Source organism: Myotis davidii, unplaced genomic scaffold (genome assembly GCF_000327345.1).
Source record: "Myotis davidii unplaced genomic scaffold, ASM32734v1 scaffold608, whole genome shotgun sequence".
Taxonomy (NCBI): domain Eukaryota; kingdom Metazoa; phylum Chordata; class Mammalia; order Chiroptera; family Vespertilionidae; genus Myotis; species Myotis davidii.
The window spans coordinates 1,122,692-1,134,471 of NW_006300025.1; the positions used below are offsets into that span (position 1 = coordinate 1,122,692).

An 11,780-nucleotide genomic window follows, 5' to 3' on the forward strand; every position below is an offset into this window, starting at 1 on the left:
CTTCAGGTCCTGCAATGTGGTTATCATTCAGAATGCTTCTCTGTAACAGCACTCACTGCAATCTAGTTTTAACTATGTTTCCAGTAATCAAACTTCAGAGAAGAACTGCATACTATCAGCAGCTTGAAAAAATTATATATGAAAACACAAAGGTTTATACTTCACCCATGCCAGACCAGCATTCCATAACAAGTATGGTCTACATAGGGGACAACTACTCTCACCAGTGCATGTGGCCAAAGGAAGTCAAGGTCTATAGCTCAAGACTATGCCCGACACTCTGCAAAATGCAGTTTTAAAGGACAGCACTAGTAACTACTATACTCATCCCATCAGGAAGATCCACTTACGCTTCCAACTCTTGCTTCATCTTGGCAAATTCTTCTTTGGTCATAGACCCTTCGCCCTCCCCCAGTTTCTGCATCTTCTCTCGAGGGCCATCAAAGTCAGGCTTTGTAGGAGCAGGTGGTATCTGCAGCAGAGCAGGTAACTCATGAGCATTCTTGTCCCAACAGTGACATTCTCTAGTTAGGGCTTGTACACAGGCCACCAGGCCTGTGGTCAACCTGTCTTTCTTTTAACCTTATTTGTTTTGGCCGTTTAAAAGTGTCCTCCCCAAAACTGGGCACTCACTTGTTCAGTTTATCTATCATGAACAATTGGTAGGGTACAATAGTGTTTATGTTTAAAATTTAAACATTAACAATCAGTACTAAAAGAGCTGATGAAGAAATATCAAGATAATAGTCTATAGGCTTTAAAAAGAATTTAATTCCAGAGGACAATAAACTACATTCTAATACTGAATGAACAGAACGTTCTTAAACATAAGTTTCAGTACTAATTTTAATTATTTTGCCAGATTCTTCAGTCTGCCTGACAGTACAAACCACACTCCTATAAAATCAGGTCTCTTCCTGCAGCCTTACATTAACTCTAAAGAGGTGAACGCAAGAACTGCATCCTTTATCCCTTAAGCAGACTACAACATTTGAGAATGTAAGACTGTATGTTTCCATTCATTCATAGCTACACCACTATTCTCATATTCTAGATTTTAACAGTAATGATTAGCACATACTCTAGTTGGCAGGTGAAATCAGACTTTCATAATCCATGATGAAAAATGGATAAAAGTCTCTAAACAGAATGAACAGCAAGGTAGAAGAAACATCCTTCGGTAATTATTTTATTTTCCAAAATGCACTTACAATAAGCCCAGCATAGTCTGCAGTTTCAGAAAGAGAGTCATGTAGCCATACAAAGTCTTCATGTTGCCTTATAACAGAAAACTCTGGGCTCTGAAACGTGGGCAGTGTGGTCTGTAAATAAAAGAGAAGTTAACTGGTAACTACCATTTATTTTAGATAAAGTGGCTTGAATTTCCTGAGCTGCACTAAGGGAAAATCCTAAATAAAACATCACAATGAGATCCACTAAAGAATAAAATGCAGCAAGACACAATCTCTCCACCACTATGAAAAGCCATAGCCAAGATTAAACATGTTTTTTAAGGAATTCTTTTCACAAATTTCCACCTTGTACGTCAACTCAGATATAATTATGTAGTCTTCACACTGCCTTTGGATTAACTGAGGTACGCCAATCAAGCTACCAAGGTATTAAGAGAAAAAAAGACATGGGGAAAGACCTTATAGATATTTACTTGCTTTATTTAAATCAGTTCCTGTTTCCTGCCCTGTAAAGTGGGGATAATAAAACACCACGATAAGGTTGTTTTAAAAAAACAAATCCATGTAAACCTTTTACAACAGCGCCTGGGATAGGAAAAGTATTCAATACATTTTAACTACTAGGTAAGGAGAAAAGGAGGCTGGAAGTGTTCCTGAAAGAACTGATACTGCTTTTTGTCAAATTAAAAATATGGAAACAAGCCTGGCCGGATGACTCAGTTGGGAGTCTTTTCCCTTTCACCAAAAAGGTGGTGGTTTTGATTGCTGGTCAGGGTATATACCTAGGTTTGGGGTTCAATCCCTGGTTGGGGCATGTATGGGAGGCCACTAATTGATATTTCTCCTTCCCTCTCCCCTCTTCTCTCTCTAAAACAAATAAAGCAAATCCTCAAGTGGAGACAGGCCTGGCCTGGTAGTCAACTGGTTGTCCTATATGCCAAGGCTGTTTGATCCCTGGTCAGGAATAAATAAGTGGAACAAAGAATGCATAAATAAGTGGAACAAATTGATGTTTCTTTCTCTCTCTCTCTCTCTCAAATCAATCATTAAATATTTTAAATTACTTGAAAAAAAATTAAAATTTATAAAAATAAAAATTTGGCGGCAAAAAAATAAAAAAGCTCTTTTGAATCACAAGAAATAAGTAGGGCAAAGGCCAAGAACTTGGTAAACATGAGAAAGCACTTCCCACACATGCAAATTAAAAAAAACAAAGGTGGCCTTAGCTGGTTTGGCTCAGTGGATAGAGCGTCAGCCTGTGGACTGAAGGGTCCCAGGTTCGATTCCAATCAAGGGCACATGCCCAGGTTGCTGGCTCAATCCCCAGTAGGGGGTGTGCAGGAGGCAACCAATCAATGATTCTCACTCATTGTTTGATGTTTCTATCTCCCTCTTCCTTCCTCTCTGAAATCAATAAAAAATCAAATTAAAAAACAAAAAACAAAGGTGGAAGACTTCAGCTGTGTAGGAAGACGGTTCAGCCTACTTTGCTTGATTTACCTTCCTCACAGAGCAGTGTACAAGCCACATTTAACATCAGCAATGCCCTAGGGTTCCACCATAATGGAAAACACTGCAGCAATTACACTTATTTAGAGGCTCACTACAAGATGAGGGAGGTGCTCACTTAGCAGCAGTGCTACATTGCAAACAAATGACAACCATTTCAGTTCAGGAAGTCTCTTCTCACAGCCACTATAAAAAACAAGGCTGCAAACTAGCACTGTTTGTATTATTGAAGCCATTCCACCACTTACCTTGGTGTGTACTGTAAACTTGACCTTATCTCTTTCACTGAGTGCATCAGGTATGTCAATCTGAAGTGAGGGATCAACATTCAAGTCCACGGATACAGATCTCAGCTGAAATACATTTTTTGGTCATTAGTTTCAAATCCATCTTAGTCCTAAAAAGTATCCTTCCAAAAATGGGAGCTAGTAATTAAAAAGCAGCCTGTAGGAGATCATTTAGAACAAAGTCAGCTGAGATAAATCTAAGTTTATCTGACACTGTAGGGAACCTTAGAGTTAAATATATGGACGGGTACAAAGTATTCCTGTGATCTGAAAAAGCAACTATAATTTTAATATCATGTGCATTACTCATTTTATATCAGCATGAAAAATTTCTTTAATCAAACACCTAGAGAACCATTATTAAGAAGGCTTGAACTAGACAGGATGAAATTGTGAACTTCTCACATAAATGCCTAAACTACAAGGAATACTCAAGTGGCATTAACCAGATCATTCATATGAAAGATGAGACTAGTAAAACAGAACAGTTATGTGGTATGGGATCCTAGGTCAAAAAGATAAGAAAAACCTGGCTCAAGAGCTCTAGAGCTATTTACCAGGGACTGTTTCATCTAGACACCGAGAAATGAACTGAAAAACTAACAAAGGCCCTACTTAGCAGAATGTCACCGTTAGCTACACATAGGGGACAAGTGTGAGCACTGCTCTGGAAGCAAGAGCAACAGATTTTGTGAGAGGAATTCAGAGGAAAATAACACCCAATTCCATGTTTGTCCGTTTAAAAAGAATTTTTGGAAGAAATGGACTGTTAAAAAAAAAGTGGTTAAAATGGTGTTTGTCCTGAACTTAAAGTATGATAAATTCCCTAATTCTTAAAGCAGACAAGCTGAGTAATGGTCAATGTGAAGGTCTGAAACAAACAAGGCATTAAACTGCATGAAATAAGCATCTCATGTCTTCCCACCTCCAACCCCTAAAGTAAAGATGTCATAACACTCGATTGTTGCACACAGGAAGAATGCCAAGTGAACACTGGAGTTAAGAGAATGAGGGAACAAGGAATACTGAGATATTTCCCCCTAAATTTCATTTTGAATTCTTTTCTTCAAAATAAAAAGTTCAAGACCTAAGACTGATAAACTTAACTTTTGAAACTAGAAAAACGGGTTCAATCAGGTTTAATCAAAAAGACTAAATATATCCACTAAAAAAATGCATAACTTCTATTTCTACATCTTAGAAACTGTCAGTTACCTCCGGTTTTCCCTTAAGCACTAAGAAAAAATTTAAATTGCAAAAACCAGAGTTAGTCCTGTAACAATGGCTTTCTAATAAGAAACAAGCTTCAAGTTCTGCCAGAACTTGATTTTATCAGGTATGTTAGTAAGATAACAATATGTTTAAGTCCCTGACATTTCAACTTAAATACTTCTCCCAAATTAATTCCTGATGACTCCTATGAAATACTTGCTTATTTTGACTTAATTTTCCTATGCCCATTTATGAGATCTCTACAAACAAAGATAAGACTCAAGGTCAGGGGTACTTCATTTTGTCATAACTGTGACTCTCCTGACATATTTCTGATAAAAGCTTCCTTCCTTCCGATAACTTACCACTGGGCAAATACAAAATTCAAAAGACCTCAAAATATACACTAAAATTTGACTGCAGAGAATACTATTCTATGTTTGTATCCGTCGATCAGAACAGGAACAAAGCGGGCAGGTGTAAAAGGGCCAACAGACCTTGGTAGAAAGACGGGGCAGGTTTAAGATACATTTCCCTGAGCTCAGCAACAACTGTGATGCTTCCTGAGATTCCATTTCCTAAAGTCATTCAAATCTTGGTTTCTAGCCATCTCTCAATTTCTAAACAGGCTGGCAATTCCATTTTAGCTCACTATAAGACAAACAAACTTAACGAGCCTGTGATCTCCACATGGGCTAGCTTTAGAATTAGTTATTGAAGGACCAAGGTGAATGTAATAGAGAAATAGTTTAAGCATCAAAGCTAAAATGAACTTTACCAGCTGCTTTTATCCCACCAAACAATTATCTTCTGGTTTCATCTCTTTTCCCATAACTCTAACCATATAATTAATAGCCTAGATTATTTACTATATTACTATCTTCCTTTCTTGTTACCATAGGAATATGGTTTTTGGTTTGTTTTTAGTATGAGTACAATGAAGACACACATAACCTACAGTTAGCATATAACCCTCCAGGAAAATGAAGCAAATAAATCAATAAAAGTTGTGAAATGCTTAAAACTTCTAAGTCAGCACAGAATCCTTACTCCGGAAGCATCAAGTATGATTACAAGTTCAGCATTCTTTCTCCTGCTTAGTCAACAAAACCCAAACCCCACAGCCTTCCGCCACAGTACTTGCTAAATAAATCAGCAGGATGTAGAGTGTAAGAACTGGGTTGTACCCCATTCACCCAGCTCTATCCCCTACCCTAAATAAGCATCCAGAGTACTGCTTAGCACTGGTGGCGAATACCAAGTTGGGCTACTGATGTCAAAATGCCAAGAATGGCTGTTTAAATCAGTGGAGAAAAGCAGGCTTCAGAACCAAGTCATGTTACTTTTTCAATTTCCCAGTTCCCTTAGGTCACTTGAGAATCAAATTTAAAACACCTATCCTCAAACAATAAAATGTAAGTTTTTAAACTGACTTTCTTTTGTATATTTCTATAGAAACCATTGCATGATATACCCAAAAGTTTTAGATGGAGTTTCAGCCCCCAATATACTTTCCTTTCTGATTACTGATTAATCCTTATAGTAAGGATTACAATGATCTTGTGACAAGAAAGGGGGGGGGGCGGAAGGGGAGGGGAAGATAAACAGCACTGCTTTATTTAGAAAGCAAAATTTTAACTGTTTTAAAAACTCTAAATACTTGGTAAGAGCCTGAAAAGGAGAAAACCTGATACAGAATCCCTATGCACTTCCTCACCCATTCATCAGACAACCCAGCTGGGGAACATGATACTACTGGCTGCAGGACAACTCTGCAGACTTTTGAGCTAAAGACCACTTGTGATCCAAATCTCACTTTGACTCACTTTGGTGCAAGGCTTACCACCATCTACAAAGCTCACTCTTCAAAAGATTTAATGGTTCACAGATGGCAAAGGGCAGCTATGTGATTGGACAACATGGAAGGCTAGATTCTGAAATTCAGAACCTCCAAGGGAGAACAGAGAAGGTACATTCAGCAGATATATATATTTCTTTGTTACTGTTTCAACTCACAGGAAAGAAGTGCTCTATATGAAATTCTAATGCCATTATCCTTCTCCAAACCCCTCCTTTATGGATGGTTGCAAGTACTGGTACTCAAATTTTTTGTTACCATTTTCTTCCAAAACCTGCTTATCTGTTCTATCCCAGCTTTTCCTTATAGCACTGGTGCATGAAAACAACTGAACTGACTATAAGCAATGAGCTCTGCTTTTAAACCTATTTGTTTCTCATTTCCTGCCCCTCTCCCCAACCTACACTAGAGTCTTCCCTTCTTCATATAACTTTGGTCTACCAGTATCAATCATAACAGAACCAGTCTTCTAGATCTCAGTATACTAATACAGATAAAAGTTATGGAAGTTAGCCATAAGCTTTAAAAAAAAAAAAAAAACTAGATAAAGGGCCACAGCAAGTGATCAGATTTCCACCACTCATCTTGGTGAGATGGGCCCGAGAGGGACCCATCCCTGCTGACACCAACCATTCTTACGGGTAGTCCACCAACACACAAGCTGTCCATGGTAGAACACCACAGACTGCAGGGCATTTGGAGGCTACTGAACCCTGAGTTCCTAGAACAGGAACCAAGGCTTGGAAGAAGGTCAGTGCAGCGTAGTCAGCGAATGGATAAACTCAATCATCATTTCACAAGGCTGCAAAGCCCATGAACTAGTCAAATCCCAACATGGAACCAGAAAGATTAAGTTGAATTATTGGCTTAACTAACATTCATTATAAGAAATCTAACTAATTACTAGATACCTGGATTATTTTCAAATGAGCTCACAAAATGAAAGGGTTACACTGTATGATCTAAGGAACTCCTAGCACAGAAATTCTACTGGGAATCAACACAGCGATGATACGGAAGACGCAGCTGAACAAACAAAAAATTAATTTTCTTCCATTCAAAGCCAAAGCCCTTTATCTACTACTACCCAATCCTATCAAGGCTCCCTCCCCAAAGTTCCTTGATATATCAAGTCCACAGCCCTCTGCTACAAGCCTGACATGTTACACACTCTAGTACACATGTCGATGAGTATATTTAAGAACATTCATTGCCTGACCTTTATGATCAAACCAAGATGAATGGAAATACGTTTAATACACAAATTTACCTTCACCACCACCAGATTATTCAGCAACACAAGAGAGCTGTCTGAGCTTAAGCTTATATAAGTTTGAGACACAAATGGCAGCATGGAGAAGAGAAGGCTGCCTGCTTCCTGATGAGATTCCCTCTGCTTAGAGTCAAAGGTACCACACATTTCCCAAGTCATTTAGATGTAAATATTCCATTACCTCATTTCATCACTCACCAGTAGCTTTGTACTGCTCTTCAAGAAATATAAAGTGAGCCCTAACCAGTTTGGCTCAGCAGATAGAGCGTTGGCCTGTGGACTCAAGGGTCCCAGGTTCAGTTCCGGTCAAGGGCATGTACCTTGGTTGCAGGCACATCCCCAGTGGGGAGGTGTGCAGGAGGCAGCTGATCAATGTTTCTCTCATCGATGTTTCTAACTCTCTATCCCTCTCCCTTCCTCTCTGTAAAAAAATCAATAAAAACATATTTAAAAATATATATATAAAGTGAAAGCCCAAGAAGTTGGCTTCTGCATTTGTACTCACCATTAACAGTGACTAGAATGGTTAAAGGCCTGCCCCTCAAAAACAAGTAAACTATACTCTTCAAGCAGAAAATGCATACCACAAGCAGCTATTCTGAGAACATTACACTTTTCTCTACAGACCACATAGCAGTGCCTGAAAAAGTTACACCAAATTTGTAAAAGGGAAGGAAGGAGGGGAGAGTCAAGCCAACAATCCCGTATCTGAACTGAGGAAGTGCAGTCCTTCCTCTGTGCCTCTAACTGTACTTACACTCTCCTCCCTCTTGGCTTTTGCCTTTGGGTTATGAAACAGTTGATGAATTTCATGTCCCTCTTTTGGAAGGGCTATCTCCTAAGAGTTAACACAGTGGCCAATCAGAAAATAAACAGATGTCGAGGTGAGGCTTTTTAGAAAGTGAGATCAGGCAGAGAAACTTTCCATTTATACTTGTAAAGTTTGCCACATGCATGAGACAAGATGTCCTCCACAGCCATCTTCCTTCACTGCTTCTAAAGGGCAGAACTTACAACTGTCCTCAAATTGGGTTCATTAAAGGGTTGTTTCCCTACCACCTCACTTCACTCATGCCCTTTCATCAATGGCTATCGCTATCTCAAGGGTACTAAGCTACAGAAATATTTTTCCCTTATCTCCTCCAACAACCAGGCCCTGACAATAAATAGAGCAAAATGTTTTTAAGATTTTAAACTAAGTTCTACTCTGCAGCACCTTTGCTAGTGAACTTCAATTCTAGTCCACAACGTTTTGAGTGCTGTAACATCAGAGCTTCAGGTTTCCACAATACAAAGCAGGCACTACATGTCAACAGAGTGAACACAGTTGCCTCTCTGCAATCCTAAATTGCCCCCATAACCCACTGAAGAAACCCTTTTACCATCTTTTGATAAGGCTCCTCAATATTGGGGTGGGGGGAGCTAATTCCCCCAAAGTCAATGGTACAGCGTGTATTTTCTTTTTTCTTCAATATATCTTATTGATTTTTTTACAGAGCGGAAGGGAGCAGGATAGAGAGCTAGAAACATCGATGAGAGAGAAACATCAACCAGCTGCCCCCTGCACACTCCCTACCGGGGATGTGCCCACAACCAAGGCACATGCCCTTGACCAGAATCAAATCTGGGACCCTTCAGTCCACAGGCCGACACTCTATCCATTGAGCCAAACTGGTTAGGGCCAGCATGTATTTTCTTATAATTTATCAATCATAGATTGGCAAAAAATGTAAAAACTGGCACACTGAAGATCAGGCTCTGTAACACAACCTTCACCCAATTCATACACATCATTTTTAAAAGGAAAGTTTAAACCAGTGATTTCCACCCAAGGAACATTTAACAATGGCTGCATATATTTTTTACTATCACTACTGGAGGAAAGAGAGCTACTGTCACCCAGAAGCCTGGTATACTGCTAAACCCCTACAATGCACAAGACAATTCCCCACGACAGATTATCAAGCCCAAAATGTCAGTAATGCTCAGGCTGTAAAACCCTGGTTTAAACTCAAGCTCTACATCAGTTGGTTATTTACCAGGTCTCACACCAAATGAGAATTTAGATCTCAGGACCTAGAAAATTCTCTAAGTCTCCCTTGGCCATTTCTTCCTACAGCTCAAAAAATGTGAGATAGTGGGCATCTTAAGACACTGTGTACAAGTTACTGATCCAGAACTAAGATTTGGGCAGTTTTGATAAGTCCTATACTTTCAGAGTTTAGAAAAGAAAAACGAAGTCAAGCCATTAAATTAAGAAAGTCCACAAAAATTAATAATTTTGAAATTGTCATAGTAGTTGTCAAAGTTTAGTACTGTTCCTACACTAACAAACTTTAGGACATTTTCCCACTCAAGCTGGGAGTCAAGTGTCCCTAGAGACAATTTCCACACCAGTTAACAAGAAACTGCAAACCAGAGCAGCAGCATAAACATTAATGAGGCTTCAAGGAGACATCATCTATCAGGCTGGGAAGGGCTACCATCTCCTTGCAAAACTTTTCCTACATGCTAAACTTACTTCAGTATATTAGCAATTTAAGAATCATTAAAAAAAAAAAAGTCTTGGTAGGCAATCAGGACCCATACTCTATTTGCGGTGGGTTTGCTGGAATATTGAAGAGATTCATCACAACAGATGGATATACACTGAATCTGGGAGTGGGAACCTAACCATGATGCCAGCTATTTAAGTGGCTTTTTGGCAAACAGAAGGCTTGGAGAACCTGTAAGGTGCAAAATGACTAGAGACCAGGGTAACTTATTTTATGGGAACGAGGTTCTGCGTGATCTCATTTCCTCACTACCCAGACACCCGAGAACGTCCCATGGTCGGTGGCACAGTACTAGGTAACTATAACGATGGAGCCACTGGTGTTAATGCCTTAGCTTTTTCAGGGATGACACTTGGTAAAAATCCTATTTTTCCAAATTTAAAGATCAAAATACAATCTTTTCCATCAGTAGAGAACGAGTTGAACCAGGTCCTAATTCGATTCCCAGTCAGGGCATATCTATGAGGCTTGCCCAGGCCCTGGCTGTGGGTTGAGCAGTCTCCCATGGATCAAAAAGGTCGCTGGTTCCATTCACCATAGGGGGCATGCAGGAGGCAGCTGATCAAGTTTCTCTCCCTTCCTCTCTATAAAAAACGTCCTTTAAGTTAACAGTAAAAACCATCTAAAGATACACAGCACAGGACGAAAATTAGATCAGGAAGCAAAATGAAGCCACGTTTTAGGGCAATATTATAGTAAGTTTTATTATTTCCTTATTTCTTCATTAAAAAAAATAGAAGGAAAATGATTCTACATAAATCTTTTTCCTGTAGCCCCTACCAGGTTTGGAAGGGTGCGGGGGCAAGAAATAGCCTTCATAATCCTCCAATTTTGCTGGAGGGTTAGAATGATGGGCACTTTGAATTCCAGCTACCATATACCATACTAACAAACAGGAAGGCCGGCTGAAGCAGTCGAGCACTTTTAAAGAGCTGATGTTTTAGACTCAAACACTGTGGGTCAAGGAAGTGTGTGTGTGTATCAAATTTCTACCAAAATTCCTATTCAGCATCTAAACTTGTAGGAAGAAATCTACCTTTGGAATGTTCTGGTAAGAATCGTAGTTTCAAGTTCCCACTTTCAGTTTTAGTAAAAAGAACAAGTTCCTTCTTTCAACTTTCAAGTAAAAATACTCCCAGGAAGACTTGACTACCCCCATCACCAAGTTGCACTTGAGTAACTAACACAGCATGAGGCCCTCGTTGGGACTTGGACTGGATGAGTCTCTCCCCAAAGATGGCTAACACAGACGGGGCATTTTAAGACGTCTTTCAGGTTAAATCCAAGAGTGCTTTGTAGCTTTCAAGTTTTCCCCCCTTTCTGTCAGAAAAACTTCTGTTAACGATTCTGCACATAACATTGTGGTTTATTAGCAACTTATACGAATTGTGCGACACTAATTCAAACGTAAAGGGTCAATAAAAAGAGCAGGGCTTGCTTCGAAATCTTTAATTGGCTACGGCAAACTAATTTTACTGCACGTTACCTACCAGACCTCAAGCTTTAAGCGGCATGGGGGCAATTTACATAAACACCCACATTTTAAAAATAAAAACCGAGCTCAACAATTAGAGCACCTACTAAAAAAATTACACAACTCCCGCAGCGACGCCTTCAGCGTTTATAAAGTTGTAAGATACAGGCTTCAGATTTCCGACTTGATGAAATTTCCTCCATATTTAAGGCCTAAATTTTAGGCCAAAAAAAGGTTTTATCAAGGTGGAGTGGGGGGGAGCAGTTTGGAAGCATTTAGTTGCATATTAAGTGGATTTCACGTCCCCCGTCCAGTCTTCGTGAAGCCAAGATCAGTTTTAAAAAACTTTTTTACATATAAACCCATTCTCGGGGCTCCAGAGGCTCGCCGCGCCCCCTCGGCCCCGGACACCGGGCCGC

General features: G+C 39.5%; 1 protein-coding gene across 3 annotated transcripts in view; it reads right to left on the reverse strand.

Annotated features, from left to right (window-relative positions):
- SNX5 (sorting nexin 5) overlaps nucleotides 1–11,780 on the reverse strand; it is a 28,436-nt gene that overhangs the window by 15,978 nt on the left and 678 nt on the right. For all 3 annotated transcript variants that reach the window (XM_006776125.2, XM_006776126.2, XM_006776124.2), the window contains 3 exons: nucleotides 2,951–3,055; nucleotides 1,212–1,322; nucleotides 351–472 (listed from right to left, as the gene is read on the reverse strand). In XM_006776125.2, the coding sequence (XP_006776188.1) occupies nucleotides 351–472; nucleotides 1,212–1,322; nucleotides 2,951–3,055 (338 nt within the window). The remainder of the gene's footprint in view (nucleotides 1–350; nucleotides 473–1,211; nucleotides 1,323–2,950; nucleotides 3,056–11,780) is intronic.